This window comes from Zalophus californianus, chromosome 6, assembly GCF_009762305.2.
Source record: "Zalophus californianus isolate mZalCal1 chromosome 6, mZalCal1.pri.v2, whole genome shotgun sequence".
Classification (NCBI taxonomy): Eukaryota; Metazoa; Chordata; class Mammalia; order Carnivora; family Otariidae; genus Zalophus; species Zalophus californianus.
The window spans coordinates 141640505-141666768 of record NC_045600.1 but is presented as its reverse complement, the minus strand read 5'-3'; the positions used below and the strand labels follow the sequence as shown (position 1 = coordinate 141666768).

Here is a 26264-nt window from a genome sequence, read left to right as displayed (position 1 = left end):
GGTTCTTTATATATGGCCTTTATTATGTTGAGGTATGTTCCCTCTAAACCTACTTTGTTGAGGGTTTTTATCATGAATGGATGTTGTACTTCGTCAAATCATGCTTTCTTGTTTCTTTGTCTTGTAATTTTTTTTGTTGAAAACTGGACATTTTAATAATGGGGCAACTCTGGAAATCAGAGTCTACTCCATCCTCAGAGTTTACTGTTGTCTTTGTTACTATTGTTTGTTTAGTGATTTTCAATTCTGTTAAGTCATGTGTGGCCACTGAAGTCTCTTCTTGATTAGCTAGAGGTCAGCTAATGATTAGGCAGAGTATTTTTATTTATTTATTTTGAAAAGATCTTATTTATTCATTTACTTATTTATTTGAGAGAGAGAAAATGGGGGGCCCAGAGGGAGAGGGACAAGTAGATTCTATGCTGAGTGTGGAGCCCAGCACGGGGCTCTGTCCCACGACCCTAAGATCATGACCGGAGCAGAAACTAGGAGTCGGACCTTTCACTGACTTGCGTCTGAGCCACCCAGACGCCCCTAAGAGTATTTTTAAATGCCTAGAACCAGTATAGCTCCCAGCCTTTGCTGAGGACCAGTGCGTGCGTGTTGGGACACACCTTCAACACTCAGCCAGGCTGTTTACAATTCTGCCGTAGACCTCGCTTCATGCGTGCGCAGAACCTCAAGGTCAGCTGGAGATGAGCCCTTACAGCCTTACAGATCTCTTCTGAGCATGTGCACAGCTTGCACATGCATTACGGCCTTCTGGATTTCCATCTCAGGAACATGTCAGAGACTTTCAAAGCTCTCTGGATGTCTCATTTTCAGACGTTTCTTTTTAAGCTTTTTGGTTAGCTTATTGTTTGCCTAAATTTTTATCCACTGCTCTAGACATCTGTGATGTTAAACAAGTGCCTCTTACGGTTTTTGATAAATGCCCCTGAAGAAGAGGCTATTTGCACTGGGCAAGCTCTAAGTCAGTTCAGATGAAGATAGCCTTGCTGTGGCTTTCTAGGGATCTAAATCTAACAGGTTGGCTCATGACAGTTCTCTGGGAATAGATGGGGCTCTGAAGGAGGGTGTGTGTGTGTGTGTGGTGGTGGTGGTGGGAGACAGATGGGAGTGGAGCCATTTAAAGTGCCACAAAGCTCACAGTTGTTGAATTGTCCCAATTCAATGGTTTTTCTTTTTTTTTATTAACATATAATGTATTATTTGTTTCAGGGGTACAGGTCTGTGATTCAACAGTCTTACACGATTCACAGCGCTCACCATAGCACATACCCTCCCCAGTGTCTATCACCCAGCCACCCCATCCCTCCCACCCGCCTCCACTCCAGCAACCCTCAGTTTGTTTCCTGAGATTAAGAGTCTCTTATGGTTTGTCTTCCTTCTGGTTTGTCTTGTTTTGTTTTTCCCTCCCTTCCTCTATCTTCCTCTGTCTTGTTTCTCGAATTCCTCATATCAGTGAAATCATAGGATACTTGTCTTTCTCTGATTGACTTATTTCACTTAGCATAATACCTTCTAGTTCCATCCACGTTGTTGCAAATGGCAAGATTTCATTTTTTGATGGCTGCATAATATTCCTTTGTGTACATCTATATATATCATATATATGATATATATATATGATGTATGTATGATATATATATATGATATATATATATATATCTTCTTTATCCATTCATCTGTTGATGGATATCTAGGGTCTTTCCATAGTTTGGCTATTGTGAACATTGCTGCTATAAACATTGGGGTGCACGTGCCCCTTCAGGTCACTACATTTGTATTTTTGGGGTAAATACCCAGTAGTGCAATTGCTGGGTCATAAGGTAGCTCTATTTTCCACTTTTTGAGGAACATCCATACTGTTTTCCAGAGTGGCTGCACCAGCTTGCATTCCCACCAACAGTGTAGGAGGGTTCCCCTTTCTCCGCATCCTCACCAACATCTGTCGTTTCCTGACTTGTTAATTTTAGCCATTCTGGCTGGTGTGAGGTGGTGTCTCATTGAGGTTTTGATTTGTATTTTCCTGATGCCGAGTGAAGTTGAGCACTTTTTCATGTGTCTGTTGGCCATTTGGATGTCTTCTTTGCAGAAGTGTCTGTTCATGCTTCTGCCCATTTTTTTTTCTTTTTCTTTTTTTTTTAAGATTTTATTTATCTAATTGACAGAGAGAGACAGTGAGAGAGGTAACACAAGCAGGGGGAGTGGGAGAGGGAGAAGCAGGCTTCCCGCCGAGCAGGGAGCCTGCTGTGGGGCTCGATCCCAGGACCCTGGGATCATGACCTGAGCCAAAGGCAGTCGCTTAACCAACTGAGCCACCCAGGCACCCCTCTTCTGCCCATTTCTTGATTGGATTATTTGTTCTTTGGGTGTTGAGTTTGGTAAGTTCTTTATAGATTGGGTACTAGCCCTTTATCTGATATGTCATTTGCAAATATCTTCTCTCATTCTGTTGGTTGTCTTTTGGTTTTGTTGACTGTTTTCCTTTGCTGTGCAAAAGCTTTTTATCTTGATGAAGTCCCAGTAGTTCATTTTTGCCCTCAATGTTTTTTCTTGAATAAACTCTCTGTTTGCTGCAAGCCAAAATTCTTGATGTTTTGAAAAAGTTGACAATTTTTGCCAGGGTTTTGTTTCTTTTATGTAGGAGAGGATTTTCAGATGTCCTTACTCTGCTATTTTCACTGGTGGTCACTTCTCTCTTCATTTAAATTTAGTGTTTTTGGAATACTTGCTAAAAGTAGATTACTAGTCATGGGGTAGTAATACCTGAATGCCAAGACATGGATATCAGGGATTCTCAAGGAACCCATTTTATAATTACAGATATGAATGACTTGTAAATCTCTGTTCTGCTCCCCCACCCTATATAGTGTGTGTGTACACAGACAGACACACATGCATGCAGCTAAAAATCAGCTGCTTTGCACCGATGCAACTGTCCCAGTTGTTGGGTTGTTGAAATACTTTATTTGGTACACTGCTACTGTGCAGTAACTAAAGGATTAATGTACCTAATCCAGCAGGCCATACGATTCTGCTGCATTCTGATTGTTCGGTGCTTGTGTTGCATAGTTGATGCATATGTTGTATAGATTCAGATTCATGTATGTGTGTGTATACATGTGTATGTAGCATGCATGGCATAGTTCATATAATGTGGCATGGTTTGCATGTGTGACGGCAGATAAAAATACTACATGTATTACATATATGTACACATAATATACTGCAACCTAGATTTTATTTATCATCACACATGCACACCATGCTACATATAATGGGAGAGATTTCTAAGGAGGTTTTAAGGGGTAAGAAGTGCCCTTTAGAGGTGTGTGAGTTTGTACTTTACACACACACACAAACACACACACACACGATAGCCATTCTTTTGCCCCTTGTCCCTTTTACTTTTTCTGTATTTTGTGGCTTCTCCACCTCTTTTACCTGCAATCATTGCCTACTTTTTTGATTCTTATTTCTGGTTTCTATCTGTTTACCTCTTCTGAAATGGAGCCAGTGTGCTAAGCCTTCGCATTGTTAGGGGGCAGTAGTTCAGCATATTTAATGTAGCTTTTTCACATTAAATCTTTTTTATCTCCGTAATCGCCACAACATCTAGCCCAGAGTTTTAACCTCCTGCTGAATGGTTTGTGTTAATCTTGGGTGATCTCTTTAGAGCGTGCAGGAGGATCTGGGGCTTTTGTCATCTTATTTGATCTGATTGGAGCTGAGAGTACCTGTTTCCTTATACTGGGATGAGGTGAATTATGTTGCCTCTCTTTCCTCGTATTGCTGTATCATTTATCCCTGACACACCTGAGACACCCATCTGTTCTCTTTCTTTCGCCTTCCATACCGTAGCTCTGTCACCTGTTTCTTAGGGGAGTACGCATGGATATGCATTAACTGTTCCGCTGTAGTCTGCCTGGGGCAGAGAAGGCACAACTCTGAATGGTCAGAATTCTTGATGAGCTATGCCCTCCTCTGAATGCAAGGAACGTTGTGCCAAACCTCCCAGCTCTGCGGACAGCAGATTCTGCTCAGAGGTATCTGATGTGTGATTAACTTAAAGGTGAACCCAAAAGAGCCTGGTTCTGTAGAAATACTTACGTTTTAACGTGAGAAGATTTTCAGGCTGCCTCCGTCGGGGACTGCACCCCCAGCCCTCTGGCATAGGCTCTCTGTTCACGTTGTCACAGACCCGTAGCTGACTCGTCCTCTTGTGTCACACTGAAACTATTGCTTAGCATTTCCAGTATTTATTTGTGTGATTTTAGGGGGAGTCTCTGTGGCCATTTTCTGTTTTCAGTAACAGAAAGGGACTGGTGGTAGGACAGTACGAACCTCTTCAGCTCTTCGGTGATTTGTTCCTGCATTCTATTTGCGTTCTCCTTTCCTTTCCCGACGGTCAGTTTCTTAAAACTGGGACAGTGCCTCTTAGGATTCTAAGCCCAGCCCTTACCTTAATTTCTTTAAATGATCTTTCTTTGTAAAACTCTGCATTTGAAAGGAGTAAATCACTGCTTTTAATGTCAGTGGCCTGCCTTTGGCCTTATACCGTCACCAGTGTGCTTTATAAATTGCAGGAACTGGGGACAGCTTGGCTCTGCCAAGGGAAACGGTGTGTCTCCCTCCACAATACTGTGGGGGAAAAGTGAAGTCTTCTCTGAGCTTCCACGACTTCGGCTGGTGGGCCTCCTGAGGGCAGTGAAAAGGCCCACTTTGCCTTGAAGCCCAGACCCTGCTTCATCCAGCATCAGAGTTGTAGTGCCTGCCCCCAGTTGTCTGATTGTCAGATTATATTTACACCAAACAGTCAGAATGGACTTTTGATCTGCCGTTTACCCCGATTGCTATTAGCTCAAGCCTGAGAAGCAGTTAATTTTGTTGGATCTGCCAGGATCGTCTCAAACATGACTCTGTCAGACTGGCCACTGGAAAACCTGAGGTGTCTCCCCTCTTGTGGAGAAGGCTGCCATCTTAATCTACTGAGTCAGTGCTTCCTATACTGACTGTTGGAAACATGAGCAAACAGACGACCCTGTTGGAGACAGTTGAAACTTCTATAAGCTAAGTTGGTATCAGAGGTTTGCATTTCTGACTCAGGCTGAGCCTAGGTAGACGACAGAGTGTCAACTGTGATGCCTGCACCCTCACAGCACGGAGTCCCCGGGGCTCATCCTGAAGCCACTTGCCCAAATCAGAGAGTGGTAGCCAGGTTCGTGGAAACTGGAAGATAATAGAGAAGGATATTTCTGGCAGACAGTTCTAGTTAAAATGCCTTTCAGAGCAAATGATTGCCAATAAGCTACTTGAAAAAAAATTGGGGGCACCTTGGTGGGTCAGTTAGTTAAGCACCCCACTCTTGATTTCGGCTTAGGTCATGATCCTCAGGGTCGTGAGATCGAGCCCCGTGTCAGGCTTCATGCTAAGTGAGGAGCCTGCTTTAGATTCTCTCTCTCCCTCTCCCTCTGCCCCTTCCACCCACCCAGCTCATGTGCTCGCTCTCTTAAAAAAAAAAAAAAAAAAAGTCTAAGATGTCTTTAGAAAGAGGGAAGTAAGCCAACACTACTATTTCATTCGTGTTCCCAGTATTCAATTCAGACTGCACTATGGACCTGTGAGGCTTTTGTTGGCCATGCTGAGGAAACTAATCACCATTTATTATGTTTCTGTGTGAAAATGTGTTTTTAAGTTTCCAACAACTGATTTAACATTCAAATTTTAGAATATAAACTGGGGTCATGTTTAGATTGCCTGTTACGGCTCCTGGCTTTTCCTGTGATAAAGTCTGATGCTCTTAAAAACAGTAGTCATAGAGAATCTCAATATTTTCGCAAAAGGGGCTTTCTGAAAAATACCACATGTTCATATTCAGAGCGTGGCCCTTGTCACACTAATAAAGTCCCTAGGCCCCTTGCCAGTTTGGTCCTTCTGCCACTTCTAGCTGCTCTTGACCTCCTGAACCACTTGCTTCCTCTTCACGTCCCCGTCACCTGCACCCGAGGCAAGTCTCTTGTAATCTTTTACCAGGTTTTTGATGCCTAGCCTCTCCCAGTTGACTCTTTGATGTGTCTTGTGTGTTTGAAACTTCTACATCTGAGTCTCAGAAGCCCCCTTGATCTCTTGTACCCTAATTCCATAACTCTGATATTGTTTTGCTTTTTCGTGGTGCGTAGGAAACCCAGGACGAATCAGCTGTGTTGTGGTTGGATGAAATTCAAGGTGGAATCTGGCAGTCTAACAGAGACACCCAAGAAGCACAGAGGTGTACGTATCGGTGGTTTATTTCTGTTTCTGTGGCGGGTGGGGGTGGCGCTGGGCTCCCTACCTCAGTATTCAGCTTGATAGAGAGATGGGGTGTGGGCAGGGGGCAGTTTACCAGTAGGCAAACAGTTGGTGAATTAGTGTGTGGCTGTAGACACTTTCTCAACTATTCTGGTGACAATTCTCTTCCGGGATAGTTGCCCTAGGAATCTATGCCATTAATGAGGCAGTGGAGAGTGGTGATGTTGGTAAGACCCTGAGTGCCCTTCGTTCCCCTGATGTCGGCTTGTATGGAGTCATCCCCGAATGTGGTGAGACTTACCAGAGTGACCTTGCTGAGGCCAAGAAGAAGAAACTGGCAGCAGGTGAGTTATGGGGACGTAAATATGTGCCTTGAAAGGAAAAGCTTGAATCTAAGAGGGGTCAGCTGTAGGGAAATACACTTTAGTGTAGAGGCACAGTATTTAGGCTTATTTTAAAGCCCACAAGGAGATAATACCCTCTTTAAAAAAATTTTTTTTAATTCTTACCTCCCCACCCCCCTTAAGGGCAGCTGTGTTAAAAAGGTCAATTTTCTGAAAAGGCAAAAAGCATCCAAGTATTTGACAATTTATCTTTCACAGGGCATCATTAGTTCTGATTGCCTAAGTTTATATAAAAGTAATTTATCTGCAGGGCGCCTGGGTGGCTCAGTCGGTTAAGTGACTGCCTTCGGCTCAGGTCATGATCCCGGAGTCCGGGGATCGAGTCCCACATCGGGCTCCCTGCTCAGCGGGGAGTCTGCTGCTCCCTCTGACCCTCTTCCCTCTCGTGCTCTCTATCTCTCATTCTCTCTCTCTCTCAAATAAATAAATAAAATCTTTCAAAAAAAAAGTAGTTTATCTGCAGAAAGAGAGGAATAAAGATAAGATTTTTCATCCCATTGCATGGCCTTTTTTTTTTTTTACTAACTGGAGAGGCTGAATGGTTGCAAATCTTTTTATCAGAATAGTTTTCTGACACACCAGGTCTTAAATGCTGGCTTTAGAAGGAACAAAGTCAGTCAAGGTCAGTTCTACAATCGGACTTCGTATTTTCTTTTTCTAATGTAGAAATGAGTGAGCTAAATGAGACGTAACGAAGCCATGATTTTAGAGGGACTTAGGATTCCCCGTTACTCTTAGGGATGCCAGGAACAGGTTTTTGGAATTGTTCTATTTAGACTGTTAATCCTGCAGTGTTAGGTATGTGAGTGTGGCAAGTGCGGCTCTGAGGTTCTTTTATCTTTATTTCCTTTGTTTTCTGCCAGGAGATAATAACGGCAAGTGGGTGAGGCACTGGGTGAAAGGTGGGTACTATTACTACCACCACCTGGAGACCCAGGAAGGAGGGTGGGAGGAACCCCCCGGCGCCGTGCAGGACCCAGTGCAGCTTTCTCGGGAGGAGATCCAGGTAGGTCGCACTTCCTCACAGGAGAACGTGTTCTAGAGCCAGGGTCAGCGAGAAGGACAGGGCCTGTGGTTAGAAGATCTGGATTAAAATTAAGGTTATATAGTGAACTATGTGCACTGTTTTTTTTCCCCTAGTGGTTGGGGAGACGACTAAGGGCCTAGATCAAACTGTAGAATGAAGTCAGGTAAATTGTGTGCTCATTAAAGAAAACTTGGTTGATCAGAAAAAAAGAGAAACGAAAAGTTTCTTTAACTCCTTGTTAAATGCGGTGACTGTTAATCTCTCTGATTTGCCTTTCCAGTCTTTTCTGACTGTTCCACAAACTCCAAACCATGCTGTTTTAGAATATAACCTGTACTTTCAAATAAGCTCAGCATTTTTTTTTTTATGGCTGCTTTTAAAGTGCTTTTTCCCCATCCTCTGTGTGTTTGCTATGCCATTCGTTCTTACTGTTTGCTCATTCATTCAGCAGTTACTTACACCTCCGTGAGTGTAGCAGGCTCTCGTCCAAGCAATGGGGGCGCAGTCATGGACAGCACAAGTCCCCGCTGTCATGAGAGCTCCCTTACCTGACGTCTACATCTGTCAAACTTCTACCCATCTCAGGCATCACCTCCTTGATTTTTTTTTTTAAGTTTATTTATTTAAGTCATCTCTGCACCCCACGTGGGGCTCGAACTCACGACCCTGAGATCAAGAGGTGCATGCTCTTCCCACTGAACCAGCCAGCCTCCTTGATGAATCTTTTTTGTTTGTTTTTTTAAAGATTTTATTTATTTATTTGTTTGTTTGAGAGAAAGAGTGAGAGAGACACAAGATTGCAAGCAGGGGGGAAGGGCAGAGGGAGAGGGAGAAACAGACTCCCCGCTGAGCAGGAACTGGATTCCAGGACCCCAGGATCACGACCCGAGCCGAAGGCAGATGCCCAACTGACTGAGCCACCTAGGCGCCCCCCTTGATGAATCTTTTTAAAATTCTCTCTCCTTTCCCCCTCCAATTTCATTTGAAGCCCTCCTGAAAAACTTCATAGTAATTCAGAATTTAACCAACTTGGATTTGAATTTCAGTCACATCTGTACTTGTCTCATGCCCACTCCTGGTTTTTAAAGTGAGCCAATAAGTTTGCAGGGTTTGTGTTAGTACCCGCGTATCTTGTCCTTCATGGGCACTTTTAACATCACTTGGAGCTGAGCTCATGCGCATTAAACTGGAGTTGTCTAATGAACATTAAAAGGGAGGAAAAGGTATCGAGGGAAGATGTTCAGTGAGCTCCTATAGGCCATAGTTAGAAATGTTATTTTATTCTACTTCATTTATTTTTTTAAAGTAATCTCTACCCCCACAGTGGGGTCAAACTCACGACCTCAAGATCAAGAGTCACGTGCTCTGCGGGCTGAGCCAGCCAGGTGCCCCAAGACACGTTACTAATAGGCACAAAGATTCCTAGAGAGAGGACAGTACAGGCCATCTGCTTCCGTCGGGCAGCAGTTCCCAGCTCCTGGGAAGAAGAACTACAGTGCCCACATATGTACAAAGCGAGATAGTCCCCTCATTCAGAACATCTGGCAGATGGGTGAGTTTCTGTCTTGGGCTTGAAGTTCTCCTCTTCCCGTTCGGTGTTTCATCTTCTCTGCTAAATGGTTTCACCGTGAGGAAATTTAATGAAAGCCCTCGAACTCTGTGAGTGTTGAGTGGGATGTAAAGATGTGTCAGAGTTTCTGCCTTCCCGTTGTTCCCAGTGTGATGGTGACAACAGCATGGGACTGAGTCCTGTAGTGTGAGGCAGGCAGAAACAGATGCTCCAAAAACAGTGACGTAGAGGGAATGTTGTAGAAGCAGTTAATTTTGTTCTGGAGAAAGACAGCACAGATAATATTTCAGCAGACGCGGAAGAGGGGAAGGGACTGTATGGGGAAAGGCCCCAAGGACTGGGGGGAACAAGGGCCATTTATGGGGAGACGAGCAGTCCTAGGCCTGTTAACTGGCATGTGAGGAAAGGCTCAGGTGAGTTTCCAGGGCCTAACGTGCCTGTTAAGGAAGCCAGGCCACCTCTTCTGGCAGTGATTTTTAACTTTGTTTTGAGTCACACACCCCTTTGATTAGCTCATTAACTTCCACAGAGACACTCCTACTTAGTATTTTGCATATGGACCTAACTAGAATTTTTCAAACAGGGGAGGGATGTTGCTTCACTTTGGTGTGGGAACTAACCTCTCTTAAGAAAAAAAAAACAGTGTCCATCAAACTGGATTCTCCCACTCTCCATTTCCCGCACTTTCAGTGACTCTGGGTCTTCACTAATTCCTTAATCATTTTCTTGTCCAAAGCTTATTGTTCATCTTGTTTCTGATTTCATTCTCCCAGTTCCTCACCCACCTTGTGCTCCTTCTCCTCTCATAGTTCCAGTTATTCTCATATGTAACCTGGATCTGTGCTTCTCTGAATTGTGTGTGTGTGTGTGTCCGTCCGTCCGTCCGTCCGTCCCAGGGATCTTTGTAAAGTGGAGACGGATTCTGTGGGTGTAAGATGAAGCCTGAGAATCTGCATTTCTGACCGGCTCCCCCATGATGCTGATGCCGTTGGCCCTGGCGTATGCTTCTGAGTAGTAGCCTGCATACATAGTCTTGTTGCCTTCATTGTAGGAAAAAAGATATTTTTAAAGCCTATGGACTTTTCCTGATTTGGGCTTGCCTACAAATTTGTCATCCGTTTCTTGCTGAATGCCTTGAACGGTAGTCTGGCCCCTCACTGATTCATTCCCCATTACCATTCACTTCTTAGCTTACAGCAGTACCGTTTCCTGCCCAGCTTTTACTTTAGTCAAACTCTTGCTTTAGAACTTATTGATAGCCTTTGAATTGCCAGGGTCTCTTAGGAGATCTCCTCATATTTGACCTCTCACTGTGTTCTCTTCCTTAAACTTGCGACTCTTTTGGCTTCTTCAGTGCAGTTCTCTTCTGATTCTCCCGCTGGCGAGGGCTCCTTCTCAATCTCCCTCGCTGCCTGCCTTCTCTCCCTCCACTGAAACACGTCAGGATGCCACTGGCCTCCTTCTCTTCTTCTGCTTATTCTTCCTGTGAGCCCTCATTCAGGTTGGTGGCTCTAGCTCTCTCCCTTGCACTTATGAACCCCAAATCTTGTACCTCCAGACTTCAGTCCTTCTAACCACCAGCCCTGCCTTTCCATTTGCAGTCTAGAAGTCAGCTGATACCTCACACACGGTCTCACAGAAAAACAGACTGCAGTATATAAAGGTGTATTTTTTTCCTCAAATAAAATAATTCTGGAGTCAGGCAGTCTAGTGAAGGTGTGGTGGCTCCACAGTGCCATCTGTTCCCAGGATCCGTCTGTCTGTCTGCTCTGCCATTCTTAGCACGTGGTTTCCACCCTCAAGGTCACCTTATCATCCAGAATGACCACTGGAGCACCAGCCGTCCAGTTACCAGTTCAGGCAGGAAGTAGGAGGAAGGGAAGGAGAGCAAAGCTCCCTGTCTCTTTCAAGGAGCTTTCCCAACGGTCTTCCCAGACTACTTGTGCATACCCCACATGAGCTGCTTGCATCCCCAGCCCGAGTAGTCTTTTAACGGCACCTGTTGTTGGCCAGGAAACAATATCAAGGCTCGGATACCAAGGAAAAGGGGAACGTGGCTATTAGGGGGGTAGCCAGATGTTCCCACTGTTCTCGCCGCCGCCGCCCCCCTCAGCCCCGGCTCACCCCTCGCTTGGATTTCAGTAACAGCATCCTGGTTCACCGCTCATGCTAGCCTGCCAGCTACTCTGGTAACAGTGCCGCTTCTCTAAAAAGAAGTCTCCTGGCTCTGTTTCTCTGTTGGGAAGTGTGCTGGTTCTCCAGTGCCTGTGGTCCCAGTGCACACACTCTAGGCTCCCATTCCCCTGCCGTGTCCTTCCTCCACTGGGGCATTCTAGGGGCTTCGGGGACTTGGTGCCCAGCCCTGTGTTGTACCTGCCATTCTGTCCTCTTGTCAGCAAGCACCATTCCTGGCAGGCAGTGTTGGGTAGGTGAGTGTGTAAAGGTCATGTGTGTGTGTGTGTGTAACTTTTTTTTTGGGCGTGAGAACGACTTGGCCCTGAGAAATAGACCTGAAGTCTTCATTCCCACTGCTTCGTTAGAGATCTGGGACAGACCTAGAAAGCTGTGAGGGTGGCTGTGTGTGCTGTGGATGAAAGTGGTTAAAAGTGTGTCCTCCAATGTGACCGGATGCTTTTTCAGAGCTCCATCTCTGGGGTGACAGCTGCGTACAACCGAGAACAGCTTTGGCTAGCCAACGAAGGCTTGATCACCAAGCTGCAGGCTTGCTGCCGTGGGTACTTGGTTCGACAGGAGTTCCGATCCAGGATGAACTTCCTGAAGAAACAGATCCCTGCCATCACCTGCATTCAGGTATCTCAGAGCCGGTTCTGCAGACAGCCGGGGGGGGGGTGGTGGTGCTGGGGGGCTTCCGGAGCAGGGGCAAGAAGCAGGCAGCTCTTAGGATCGAACAAGAGTGGTTTTTGCCCTCTGACTTCTTGGTCTCTCCCTTTTCTTGACAAGTACTTCCTCTTTCTTACTGCTGTAATCAGAATAGTCAGAGTGTGCTGGATGGTTTTCCAGATGAGTCGTCCGGCCCAGAGGCAGTTCTTCGGGACTCGTTGTCTTCTAACACTGTTCCTTTGTGCCAGATTTGAATCTTGAGGAAACAACTGTGGTTTGACTATAGTGACGGGGTAGCATGGTGTCACAGGAAGAATTCCAAGTGAGGAATCAAGGCCCCACCCCTGCCAGGTGGTGGTGAGCCCCTCTAAGTTTGCTTCCTCATCTGTAAATGGGGATACTAATACTTACCTTCCTCACCTGATTCGTTGTAAGGAGCCAATAAGAGAACCTGTGGTACCCTTGAAAGGTGTGAAGTGCTGTGCTAACTCTAGGGAGGTGGGAGGTAGCCCTGTGCCCTCCTGGTGGAGGGACAGCCCACGCCCTCATTCCCCTGTCACCGCTGGGTGCAGTCCTTTGGAAAGCTTCATCGTGAATTGCACTTGGGTAATTGATGAAGATGAGATTTTTTTTAACTCCCTCCGATCCTTGGGAAGTAATATGTCCACTGTAATGTTTGATGGTTTCAGTCACAGTGGAGGGGCTACAAGCAGAAGAAGGCGTATCAAGATCGCTTAGCATATCTGCGCGCCCACAAAGATGAAGTTGTAAAGGTATGGTAGTCCGACAGCGTTTCTCAGCATGGGATGTGCGTGTGCTCTGTGTTGAGAAGAAGGACTGTTCTAATTTCCAGGATCCCTTCCCCGCAGATTCAGTCTCTGGCAAGGATGCACCAGGCTAGAAAGCGCTACAGAGACCGCCTGCAGTATTTCCGAGACCACGTAAGTGCCCTTGGGTAGGAGGACCGGCAGAATTAGTTTTGCTGTATTTTTGGTGAGCAAATGAACAAAGGAATTTCTTCTTTGTTCCTTAGATAAATGACATTATCAAAATCCAGGCTTTTATTCGGGCAAACAAAGCTCGTGATGACTACAAGACTCTCAGTGAGTAACTGTGCTCGGCAGACAAGAGTTGAGGCAGTGGTTGAGAGCCATCAGGTTCTGGGTATTCTCCACGGATCTCTTTCTGGTCCTGAAGGCAAGGCTTGGGGGCTAGGGTGCTGCTTGTGATGTAAGTTCCTTTGCTAACCCATGGCTGTATGTCTTGTTGCTTGCTGTCTTAACCTTTGTCATAACATAGCAGTAGCATGACCGAGAAGACTGCACTTGCTGCTTGTCTTTGCACATCTCAAAAATAAATATCTTATGTGTGTCTAAGAGTTATTTTTTCAAGACAGTGCTGACATTTCCCCAAGACTTAGAACTTCTTCTGGTAATTCCATTACGTGTCTGACACATACTTTCTTTCTGTCAGTCAATGCTGAGGATCCTCCAATGGTTGTGGTCCGAAAATTTGTCCACCTTCTTGACCAAAGTGACCAAGATTTTCAGGAGGAGCTTGATCTTATGAAGATGCGGGAAGAGGTCATTACCCTCATTCGTTCTAACCAACAGCTGGAGAATGACCTCAATCTCATGGATATCAAAATTGGACTGCTCGTAAAAAATAAAATCACATTGCAGGTATGGTCCAGTGCCAGCAGAGGCCTTGGTGCCCTTTGTCCTGCTTAGTACCCCCCTGCCTCACCCGTTCCGACTTGCAGGTGGGGTAGAGGCTGGCTTTCTTCTCAGCGAATGCCATGCATTCTTTAAAAATTACATAAGAAACGAGATGATTCAATAGCAAAATTTTACATAGAAAAAAAAAATATAAAAATCATCCCATAATTCCACCCCCCCACGGTCATTTTGTATCCTCCATTTTCGCTTACGTTAGAGGATAATATGCTTCACACGTGATCACTAGTCATAAATACTCTGTTTAATGTCAGCACCTATCTGACATTTAGGTTGTTTTTCAAGTTTTTATTACAAATAACATTGTAGTTAACGTCTTAGTGAATACGTAGCTTTTATGGTATTTAAGACTGTTTTTAATCTAGATTCCTAGAAGATGGTTTCCCGAGTCTGTGGACATTTTTATGGTACAGATTCTTTTTTTTTTCCCCAAGATTTTTTTCATTTAAAAGAGAGAGCACAAGCAGGGGGAGAGGCAGAGGGAGAAGCAGGCTCCCCGCTGAGCAGGGAGCACGGACACAGGGCTCCATCCCAGCACCCCGGGATCATGACCCGAGCCAGGGGCAGATGCTCAAACCATCTGAGCCACCCAGGTGCCCCAGTGCAATTTCTTAATAGGGAGGTGGAAGTAGGAGATTTGATTGGTGTCCTGAACACAGGATACAGTGTAATGATTCTAAAATAGTTAATGGGATCTGCCAGTGCAGAGACCTTCATACAAGTTTTTTTGGTGCTCTAAGACCTTTGCTACAAGTGCCCAGTTTCATCTTTCAAAGCTTTTTGGTTTATGTGTATGCTTTCATTTTCAGGATGTGGTTTCCCACAGTAAAAAACTTACCAAAAAAAATAAGGAGCAGTTGTCTGATATGATGATGCTAAATAAGCAGAAGGGAGGTCTCAAGGCTTTGAGCAAGGAGAAGAGAGAGAAGCTGGAGGCCTATCAACACCTGTTTTATTTATTGCAGGTGAGTGGCTCCTGGAGTTGGTCTTGTAAGATTTAGCTTATTTACTTTCCCATAAGGAAACCTTCGCCAACATACATCTCTGCGGGAGTAATTCTGGCTTCCACTGAGGCGTGAGCAAAGGGCTGTCTTATTTTTCTTTATTACTTCTGCACATTCCAAATCTTCAAGTTCAAAAGAATGTGAATATTTGTGCCAGCCTTTATATTATCTAGAAATGATGTATCCCTTGGTTTTATTTCAGACGAACCCCACCTATCTGGCGAAGCTGATTTTTCAGATGCCCCAGAACAAGTCCACCAAGTTCATGGACTCTGTAATTTTCACCCTGTACAACTACGCGTCCAACCAGCGAGAGGAGTACCTGCTCCTGCGGCTCTTTAAGACCGCGCTCCAGGAGGAGATCAAGTATGAACAGATTGCTGCCGGGCACGGGACTCCGTCCCACTGTCCTACTCACTCACAGTTTGAGATTCAGGCCTGCCCATACCTCTCCTTGACCTCCATTAACTCCAAGCTCTATGTGAAGCCCTTACTCGAGAGCAGCTTCCAGTTTTTAAATCACAAATACAAAGTGTTGCTGCTTCGAGGAGGTGGTAGAATAAGAGATTTGCTGAAGTGATTTTAGGAAGATTCTATATTAAGATAGGATTTTTAAAAAGCTGCTCCAAACATGAAGATACCACATTTTTATCTAATAAAGGACCTGTTCAGGTTCCCGTGAGTGAGTTTGCAAACAGCACGAGGGTCCTGGGTTCAGGTCAGTGTCAGGGAATGTTTCTAGAGAAAGAGCACCGTACCTCCTTCCTTCCAACGGTTTCTCTTTCCAGGGGATGGGGTCTTTCTTTAAGCAGATATTCTATCTTTACATTGATAGATTTCATGATTAGTTTAAATTGAATTTGTATCTGATGTTTTATAGGTCAAAAGTAGATCAGATTCAAGAGATCGTGACAGGAAATCCTACAGTCATTAAGATGGTTGTGAGTTTCAACCGAGGTGCTCGGGGCCAGAATGCCCTGAGACAAATCCTGGCCCCTGTCGTGAAGGAGATTATGGACGACAAGTCTCTCAACATCAAAACTGACCCTGTGGATATATACAAATCTTGGGTTAATCAGATGGAGTCTCAGACAGGAGAGGCAAGGTATGGCAACCACAACACCTTTTCCTTTGGTATTTTTGTAATTTTATTTTTTAAGCACTTAACCTTTGATTTATAAAGTAATAGTTGTTCAAATAGTTTTTTCTTAGAAACTACTTCTTTACATTGTTGACCTGGTAATTTATCCACATACTTAGCAAATATTTATTGAGTGCTAACTGTGCGCCAGGCACTGTGTTAGGTATACATACAGTAATGAACAAAACAGACAAGCTCTCTGCCCTCTGTTCATAGTTTCTTGCATGGGAGAGACAGGTACCTAAAAATGAAATGACAAATTGAGACTTCTAGGAAGTTTTGCCTTGGGAACTATAATGGGGAGTACAAGAGGGAGCTCACTTAGGTAGGGTGGTTAGGGAAAGCCTCTCTGAGAAGGTGAAATTTCACATAACTGAGGCCTAAAGGTTAAGATGGGGCCAGTCTTGCTGAGAGCTGGGTGCAGGGTATTCATGTCTGAACGTTCTGAGGTGGGAGGAGCTCGGGGCTCCAGAACCTGAAGGGACACTGGCATCACTGGAGATGGAGTTGGACAGGAAAACTTAGGTGCGTGAGAGCACTGTGTTTTGTTGAGGAGGAGAAAATGGTGTGGAGCAGCCCTGGCATCCTGGGGGCAGGTTGGACTAACATAACTCAGGATTTCTCGGCTAGGGCAGCAGTTTAACCATCAGCATGGACACGTCGAAAGAAAGGTGTGTCAGTAGAATATGCGTAATGCTGGGAAATTACAGTTCAAAGAGCCAGCATGTGTCTGGTTTTATCCAGCTTGAATGAGGACAGAGAGGGTGAGCAGCTTGGTGCAGGGTGGTTTTTCCTGGTGGTTGTGGAGCAGGGTGAGGTCGTGCCTGAAGTTCTCTGGAGCTGAGGAGGGGTGGCTCTCCCTACCATTGCTACTCAGAGTGTGCTCTGTGGACCAGTAACTGAAAATCCTGTGTCTCTCAGCACACTGTGGAGTTCAGCTGGTGTTTTTCATAGCCACACTTGCCTAGGGAAGGAAGCAGTGCCTTGACTACCTTCTGGCTCAGGCTCCTTCCCATCCCAGATGGAGTTGTAGACTGGCACCAGCTCACACTTTGAACAGTGCTGCCCGGCGTCGTGCTCTCCAGGTGCCTGGCCCCCAGGCAAAGGGGAAGGTGCCCTCTGGATAGAGAGTAGCCGCTCTGCGGACGCTGAGAAAGGCCTTATCCCCTATGGGGATCATTTGGCACCTTATCTGTTTCTCAGTAACATGTATGTCTGTCACCAGGAGGCAGGTCACTGCTGGATGTGGTGAAAAGTCCATTTTTGTTGTGCCCTGTACACCTGAGGCTCAAATCTTGGAATGCGGTTGATACATGCCGTGCTGGACTGGGAAGTTCCGCCTGCAACCCAGGGCATCCCTACATGACAGGGCGCTGGCTCCAGGGTATTGAGAGATCTCATGGTCCATGAGTCAGTCTGTTTTAGAACAAAGTTTTGGTAGGCATTCCAGGTTTGTTTGTTTTTTTCCCTGTGAGGAAACTGGTGTCTTACTTTGTTTTTCATAAAATGGAGATGGATTTCAACACATTTTTTGCCAGTGATAACTGGGAGGTGTAACAGTGCAGTGGGAGCCGATCCTGCCTGCAGGCATCACGGGTAATTGACCTTCAGCCACCAGACACACAGACTGGGACCTGGTCCCCTCTTGGGAACGTTCGCCTCTAAAATCTGAGAAATTTAACAGTCTGTTCTGTGACTTCACTCATTGTGCTGAGCACTTTCATTCCCTTTGCTCATTACTATTTTTTATCAAATATCCTTTACACATAAAGTTATACATTTTATTTATATAAAAGGTATAGAACACATAATTTACAAATAATAAAATATAGGATACTCTTAAATAACCAGTTGTTTCAAACAGAACGCTTTTATTGATTTTCACTGAATTCTCGTGTTGGTAGTCTTGCTTAGTTGTAATTCAGACACAGTATGACAAATGGAGTTGTGTCCCTATCTGCTTGTATCTGTCTGCTATTGCTCCTGTGACAAATTACCGTAAACTTGGTGGCTTAAACCAACAGAAATTTACTCTCCTAGTTGTGGAGACCAGAAACCCGAAATCAGTATCAACGGGCTGCAGGCAGGGTGTCGGCAGGGCCGGGCAGCCCCGGAGGCTCTAGTGGGAAATCCATTCCTTGCCTCTTCAGTTTCCGGTGGCTGTTGGCATCCTTGACTGTGGCCAGATCACTGTAGTCTCTGTCTCTGTGGTCACATTGCCCCCTCTTCTGTGTGTGTCAAAGCTCCCCTGCCTCTATCTTGTTAGGACACTTAGGATTGGATTTAGACCACCCAGATAATCCAGGATAATCATTACGACTGTTTGACGTCATTGACGATACCGGAGCCTTGACCCCTGTATTTCGTTTTTGTCTTTGAGCCCCTCCTGTCCTTCCCCGTTAAGCCTAGCATGTCTGCTGTTTTCCTGCCAGTTTCTTCAGACTCTCCCTGAGGGATCTTATCAGCTCCTCAGGTTTCAGTTCTCATATGTTAACTGTCACTTCCCTCAGCCTTACCCAGAGGGTCACCACGTCCCGCTGGTTGTGCCCCTTAGCGTCTCAGATCTGTCTCCTTGGTGCCCACTTCTGCACCCTTTTTCGTGCCCTCATGATTTCTTAATCAGGCTGTGGCACTAACCCGTCTCTTTCATCTGTGACTGTCCATCTTTAATGCATTCTTCATGGGGGGGGAGCCAGAGAAATCTTCCTCAGATTCAGGTCTCCTGTCTTGTAGTGGTTCTCCCTGGCTTCCAGGAGAGTCCAGACCTCTCAGTGTTACGTATGGGACCCTTCACAACCTGGCCCCTCTCTACTTGACCACCTCATTTCTCCTCTTCCATTGCTCTGCATTTGAGCTTCCTTCCTGGAGGACAGTGTTTCTCCCTTTTTCCTGAATTCAGGTGTCACTTCCTCACGAAGTTTTCCTCCATTCCTCCCGTCTGAGTGGCAGCCCCCCTGCTCTGTTGGCACCCGGTCAGCTTCTTGTTTATATAGCACAATATGTTTACCAGTATCTGTGTGTCTCTCCCACCAGACTGTTAGAGACTCGGGAAGCTATCGTGTCTTATATATCTTTTATCCCAAGGGCCTATCACAGTGCCTGGCACATAGTTCTAGGCGCCCAGTTCACAGCTGAAAACCCCGAGCTCAGATTCTGGCCCCACTGTTTACCGGCTCTATGAGCACAAGCAGCTTACCTGATCTCTCTGGGTCTTTCTGTTTCTGAAAGATACAGTCCTGCCTTGGGCTCTTCTGGCTGTTACCTAACACAGTTGGGGATGATTTTTGCTTTCCCAGCAAACTGCCCTATGATGTGACCCCTGAGCAGGCTCTGGCTCATGAAGAGGTCAAGACACGGCTAGACAACTCCATCAGGAACATGCGGGCCGTGACAGACAAGTTCCTCTCAGCCATCATCAGCTCCGTGGACAAAATCCCGTGAGTGCCAAGAGTCGTAACCCCAGGCAGAGCCCAGTATGACTGCCCACCTGCCTCCACCCCCTCCGCCCTGGGCGGCTCTCATCGAGTTTTGTCCGTCCCACAGTTACGGGATGCGCTTCATTGCCAAAGTGCTGAAGGACTCGTTACATGAGAAGTTCCCCGATGCTGGTGAGGATGAGCTGCTGAAGGTGAGAATCTGGATGGTGGCACATCCTTGTTGCACATCCTTGTCCTCCAGCAGCCCTCAGAGAAGAACGTTAGAAGACAAGGCCCGACAGCAAGTGTGCAAGCATAGATTCTGGCAGTGAGCTCTTGAAAGTGATTGTAAATAGTAAATGGTACCTCTCTTGGTCCCTCTGTAGCTCCTTTATTGTTTCGCACACAGACATCCAACAAGTTAGAGGAGGTGGATTTTCCTTCCTTGAGATAAATTTCTCCAGTCCTCTTTTCGCTGAAGAATTGCTCCCTCTGCTGGTGGCCGGGTGAATGGCAGCAAGCACCATGGTTTCTGCTAAGGCTGTTGCTGATAAATCTCTTTTCTCACTGGTCTGAGCTCCCTCCTTTTTTTTTTTTTTTTTTCCTTTTTTCCTTAATCTGAACGCTTTTTTCTTCTCTCTCCTAGTTCTGTGCTTTCCTACAATGAGGCCTCGATTCTAGACTTTCTATTCAGGTGAATTAAATTTTTTTTTTTTTTTTTTTGGAATGAAACTCCAGGGGAAATGCTGTCACTGTCCTTGAATTCTTCTGTGGAGGAGATGTGTGTTGAGTGACTTTAATTTCAGAGGCATGAACTTGTCCACCGTTGAAGTCTGCAGCATGAGGATGGTGGGGGTTGGACAGATTACACTATGCTAATCGGTCACGTGGGCGACAGCAGCCTTATTTGCTGCTGTGCTCTGTGAACAAAGAATGCCCTAAAACACTCAGTGACAGACTTTAAGTCTATCATTGTTACCTTCTGAACCTGCTTTTTCATTGTAGTGATATTCCGTTCTGTTCTCATTTTCTTCTTCCCTGTATCCAACCGAGGATGTTCGGTTGTTTTAGTTTCAGACCTTGAGAGAAAGTGTGTGCATGCGTGCATGCATGCATGCATGTGTGTGTGCATAGTGTTTATTTTTCCTCACAGGACTGCATTTTCTGGTTTTCTTTGCTAGCAAAGTCATTTGTGGCTTATTTGGTGGAGTGGTTTTTAATACCTGTCTTTCTTTTCCATCTGTTCCCAGATTATTGGTAACTTGCTTTACTATCGATACATGAATCCAGCCATTGTTGCTCCTGATGCCTTTGACATCATTGACCTGTCGGCAGGAGGCCAGCTCACCACGGACCAACGCCGAAATCTTGGCTCCATTGCAAAGATGCTCCAGCATGCAGCTTCCAATAAGATGTTTCTGGGAGATAATGCTCACCTGGGCATCATTAATGAGTATCTCTCCCAGTCCTACCAGAAATTCAGGTAGGGGAAAAGGAACAAGGTACTTGTGGGCCTGTTTCTATCTCTGAGTGTCAGGACAAGATTAAATACCACACTTAGCTTTCCCTGGGCCCTGCCATGCTGTAGTATACGTGTTTGATGTGTTCATACAGAATAGACGGCACTTAACATAAAAGCGATGAACCCGCATTAGGCATGTATATTAATTTGTAATCAGAGAACAATCGGAGAGTGCTTTCAACATTTGCAAATTAAACATCCCGTTGTGAGTTGAGGACACTGTCTTAGAGATAAAGTTGGTTTGCCTAATGACTCCGGTGTTTGCAAATGGTTTTAAATTATGGGTGAGCAGTTCTTGTGGGTGGAATTAAAACTGGGTGGAGGGAGAAGTTATTAGAACCACCGCCCCAAGGCCATGAAGCGCAGCAAACATGTGCAGCTTCTCTAGGATCCTAGGCCTTGACGGTCTCCTCTTTGAACTCATTGCTCCAGAGGTTTGTGGGATGTCCTCTCGTCAGTTCCTCACATATGTGTCACCTGGGGATCTGGCTCTCGTGTGTATTTTCAGACGGTTTTTCCAAACTGCTTGTGATGTCCCAGAGCTTCAGGATAAATTTAATGTGGATGAATATTCTGATTTAGTGACCCTTACCAAACCAGTGATCTACATTTCCATTGGTGAAATCATCAACACCCACACTGTAAGTATTTTTTCTTTAATTACTTAATGTGGTTGCTCTATCCTTAATTGCCTTCCCTGGATGCTGCTTACCATCTCTGGAAAGCCAGATACCTCACCTTCCTTTGATCTTGCTGACATCACATCTGCCTTATTTCTCTTTGCGTATTAACAAGATCTGCTGAGTGTCTCAAAGTGATCCCAGGCCCTCTGCATCAGAGTCACCTGGGCTGATGGTCATAAATGAAGTTCCTGGACCCTACCACAGGCCTGCTGAAACAGGTCGCCATGGGTGGGCTCCAGAATCACCGTTGTGAGCACTGATCTATTTATCCTGGCCCTCGGTGTTATTTTTCTAACATCTAAAATACCCAGTTTTTCCTCTGTGGCCCTTAGAGTGATTTTCCCTTGGGTGCTCCTTTCCCCCCCCCAACATTTTTATAATTCGTTCCTTTTGCCTTCGGGGGTATATAGAACAGGAAAGGAGAAAATATATAAAAAGTAAAACCTTGGGTGGCTCAGTCAGTTAAGCGTTTGCCTTTGGCTCAGGTCTTGATCCCAGGGTCCTGGGATCGAGGCCCGCATCGGTCTCCTTCCTCAGCGGGGAGCCTGCTTCTCTCTCTGCCCCTCCCCCTGCTTGTACGCTTGCATTCTTTTCTCTCTCTCTGACAAATAAAGTCTTTGAAATTTCCTTGAAATTTCAAGTATTATCCTCTCTGAGGGCATTCCTTGGGGGTAATAGTGTCTTAAAGGCTCTGCTTCAGTGCCCCTAAGATGAGCACAACACGGATCCAGTGCATTTTTCTTTGAACTAAGATGCCGTAAACAGCACACATTAAGTACGAGTATGCATGTGAGTTATTTGAACTTGTAGGGTACATTATGAGTTTAGATATTGCAGTCTGTGGGGTTTGTTGTTCTCGCCCATGTAGGGTCCACTTAAATTCCTTCATCCTTGAGGTTGAGAGAGTACCAGTATTTCTTCTCCGTGCATTATCCCATAAGTCATTCAACAGAGGCCAGCCTGATGCATTATGTGTTACATTGTTGACTTGGGTTAGTTTTTTGGGGATTGGCCTGTCAGTTCTTTGAATGCTGCAGCTTTGTTATCTCACCCCTTCTGTGCTATTCGACCTTGTTGGTGGGGCTGAGGGCTGATGGGCTGCGTGTTGTTCGACTTAACTCCTGAGTGTTCAATGCAGCTCCTGTTGGATCATCAGGACGCCATTGCTCCAGAGCACAACGATCCCATCCATGAGCTGCTGGACGACCTGGGCGAGGTGCCCACCATCGAGTCCCTGATAGGTAAAGTTCTTACTTAACTGCCCGGAAGGTGACAGGGAAGGTGCCGGGGGAAGGCTGTAACTGCCACCTCGTCCATGCCACCTCATCCATCTCTGCCCCACTCCAGCTCAGAGTGTGCGTGACGGAAGCAGATGTGGTCCACCCCTGTCTGTGAGGAACTGAGGTCCAGTGGAAGAGAGACTTTAAATGTGGATATTATACACATAATCCTATAATTAAATTAGAAGTCCTATAAAGGAAATGAACAGAATATCTTAGGAGAGACTTGTCATATTACAATTACTGAAATGACTTGTTAACGTTTACGAAATTATTTTATTATGGATTATTTTATTATGGATCCTTTGCTTTTATCATTTGGCGTTTAGTTTCTTTTATTTCTCAGCAAGAGGGTGTCCTTGCCACAGCGTACATGTTGGCCTTGTATTAACGTCTCCTCTCCGTTACGCTGACCTCTGTACCCGCCCCCCAACTGTAGGAGAGGGTGCTGGCAATTTAAATGACCCCAATAAGGAGGCGCTGGCGAAGACAGAAGTGTCTCTCACGCTGACCAACAAGTTTGATGTGCCTGGGGATGAAGATGCGGAAATGGATGCTCGGACGATCCTGCTGAAGTGAGTATTGGAAATGGGAAGAAGGAGGTAAATACAGCACAGTGATGCCTGGGCCTTGGCGGACACGTCCGCTTGTTCAGACCTGAAACCATCACCTTGGCCTTTTAAGCCTGTCCTGATTCTGGTCACCTTATCTATTATACTCGGCCCAGGACTTAGCTGCCTCATTTGCTAATAAGAGGCTGAAGTGGAATTTACACCTGAGAAATCCTCAGCCTGGTACCCACGCAGTTGTCGCATAAATAAGCCTGGGGCCTCGAGTGCATCACGTTCGCAGCTGCCCTGCGGGACCTCTGTGAGGTGGTGCATGCGCTGCTGCTGCTTAGCTCCTTTCAAGGGAAGGTGGAAGACCTAGTGACGTTGAACTCTTTCCCCATCTCCTTGCAGCACGAAACGTTTAATTGTGGATGTCATTCGGTTCCAGCCAGGCGAGACCTTGACTGAGATCCTAGAAACCCCAGCCACCAGCGAACAGGTAAAACTCAACAGGGGGCACAGATGCTCCCGTGATTGATGCGTGCCAGGGTTGAGGGGGTGGGACCCAGATGCCAGGAGGTGCTTCCCTGCAGGTGGACCAGAACACAGTGATCTGAACCATGAGCTGTTGGATGACCTGGGCCAGGTGGTGGTTAGGGCCTGCTGGGAAGGTTGTTGGCTCCTACCTCAAGAGGCAGATGCTCTTAGGGCGGAAGGCTCATGGCACATCATGTGCAGTCTGTGTGTGTGTGTGTTAATTTAATTAACTGAGGCAGAATCAGCAAGTCTGTCTAGTAATCAACTGAATATTGTTATATCACTAGAATTTTGTTAAGTGCCTTGGTAGATAGAAAAAAGTACAGAATGTAGCTCCTAAAGTCAATGAACTCATGATCTAGTTGGAGAAATGTGGCATATAGACCTGAAATAATTAGAAAACCACTAAAAATTGGCTTTGATGTTGGCTATAAAAATTCCCGAAGTTCAGGAAAGAGGCCAGCGAGGCGGGAAGCATCAGGAAGAAGCAGGATGTGAGCCACACTTAGGAGGCGTGGCTGGGATCTGGGTGTGCACGTAGACGAGAGGCGTCTTGGGCAGGAGAGTCCATGCAGACAGCGTCACCAAGGAGGGAGGGGCCTGATGCGATCAGACTGACATTTCTAGAATGAAGACGAGGGTGAGGGTGAGTGGTGAGGAGTAAGACAGGAGAACAAATAAGTAGAACCCACGTTTAGCCCTGGACAGATACAGAGTAAAGAGCTTTTGTAACCTCGGGACCATTTAAGGCTGATCAGTTAGGGGGTATTCTCCGTAGTCAAGCAATCAGGCTGTGGGATAAAGTCCCGGCCCCCGTTGGTTCCGGGGCCTCGGCAGTGGGAAGGGATGGATGAGGAACTTCCTGTCTAAGACCCCTGTTTTGCATTTGCAAAAAGTAGGTCATTTGTTTCAAATGTTGAGCCTAGGAATCCTTTTTGTTAGATGAGAGTTTACTCCGAAGCGCAGCTATAAAGAAGGAAAAATGGAGCTGCTCTGGGAGCACCAGGAATGGGGCCCTCGCGCCCCCGCCCTCTGGGACTCTGGGTACCTGTGCGAATCCCTTACAGCCACACCGAGGACTCTGAAAACCACTGGTTTTTTTGTTTGTTTGTTTTGTTTTAAGATTTATTTATTTATTTATTTGACACAGGTTGAGAGAGAGACAGCAAGAAAGGGAACACAAGCAGGGGGAGTGGGAGAGGGAGAAGCAGGCTTCCCGCTGAGCAGGGAGCCGATGGGGGCTGGATCCCAGGACCCCGGGATCATGACCTGAGCCGAAGGCAGACGCTTAATGACTGAGCCACCCAGGCGCCCCGAAAACCACTGTTTGAATTCTCAGCTCTTAGATGCAATGATTGATTATTGACTAGATGTGTGGGAGGGGCAAGCAAAGGATCAAAACCGAAAACTGCATCTGGTTTAATGGGAGGAGGTGTGAAGCAGGGAAGTGGAACCAGTCTTTAATGAGAACCTACTGTTAGTTTGGTGCTTTCCCCTGTGTTCTTTCATTTCCTCCTCCCACTGTCCCTGTGAGGTGAGTTTTTTCACCCTCATGTGACAGTCGAGGAGTCTAAGACCTTAGAGGTCACATGACTGGCCCAAGATCGTCCACGTGTAGAGGCAGAACCAGTCTTGGATCAAGCTCTCTCTGACTCCAGGGATTATTCTCTTCACCTTGTGTGATACACAATGGTCTTGACATTAGGAGGAAAGGGCAGTCTGGGGGAGAGGATTGCTCCGGTTTGGGAGGAATTACAAGCCATTCCAAATGTGAGCATCCTGGTACAAACAGTTCAAAATGTGGTACCAGAGCCTTAGCCACAGAGATGTGGCTGTCAGCATAGAGGTGATCACTGAAGTATTGAGAATGAACAGAGAGAAACTGCCATGGGTCCCTTGTAGGTACCAGAGCCATGCCTAGGGCAAGGAGAAAAAATGCAGCGACTGCGAGTGAGGTGACAACAAAGAAAAGGCACTGGATTCGGGATGGGGGTGGTAATTGGCCACGAGAGTGGAGATGGCAGAAGCCAGATTACAAGGAGCTAAAGAGGGAAGAAAGCAGTGTGGGTCATGTCAGGCAGGGACGTAACGGACAAACGTTGGATGTTGATTGGGAAAGAAGTATCAAGGGAAGGACTTTTCATTCTCTAGATACTGGCATTTGCAGCATGCTTGAAAGCAAAGGGAGACCTTCAGTGTGATCCAGCCTGGCCAAGGTGGCAAAAAGCATTAGCAAGAATGGACTGAGCACTGGCCTT

At 46.0% G+C, this 26264-nt stretch overlaps 1 protein-coding gene across 1 annotated transcript in view; it reads left to right on the top strand.

Moving 5' to 3' along the window:
* Positions 1-26264, top strand: part of IQGAP1 (IQ motif containing GTPase activating protein 1) — a 103359-nt gene that overhangs the window by 65739 nt on the left and 11356 nt on the right. The window contains exons 16-33 of the mRNA XM_027569682.2: positions 6186-6276; positions 6471-6638; positions 7562-7704; positions 11936-12106; positions 12826-12909; positions 13006-13077; positions 13170-13239; positions 13610-13818; positions 14682-14837; positions 15079-15242; positions 15757-15981; positions 19314-19454; positions 19561-19645; positions 20684-20916; positions 21464-21596; positions 22777-22879; positions 23358-23493; positions 23881-23968. Of these exons, the coding sequence (XP_027425483.1) occupies positions 6186-6276; positions 6471-6638; positions 7562-7704; positions 11936-12106; positions 12826-12909; positions 13006-13077; positions 13170-13239; positions 13610-13818; positions 14682-14837; positions 15079-15242; positions 15757-15981; positions 19314-19454; positions 19561-19645; positions 20684-20916; positions 21464-21596; positions 22777-22879; positions 23358-23493; positions 23881-23968 (2472 nt within the window). The remainder of the gene's footprint in view (positions 1-6185; positions 6277-6470; positions 6639-7561; positions 7705-11935; positions 12107-12825; positions 12910-13005; positions 13078-13169; positions 13240-13609; positions 13819-14681; positions 14838-15078; positions 15243-15756; positions 15982-19313; positions 19455-19560; positions 19646-20683; positions 20917-21463; positions 21597-22776; positions 22880-23357; positions 23494-23880; positions 23969-26264) is intronic.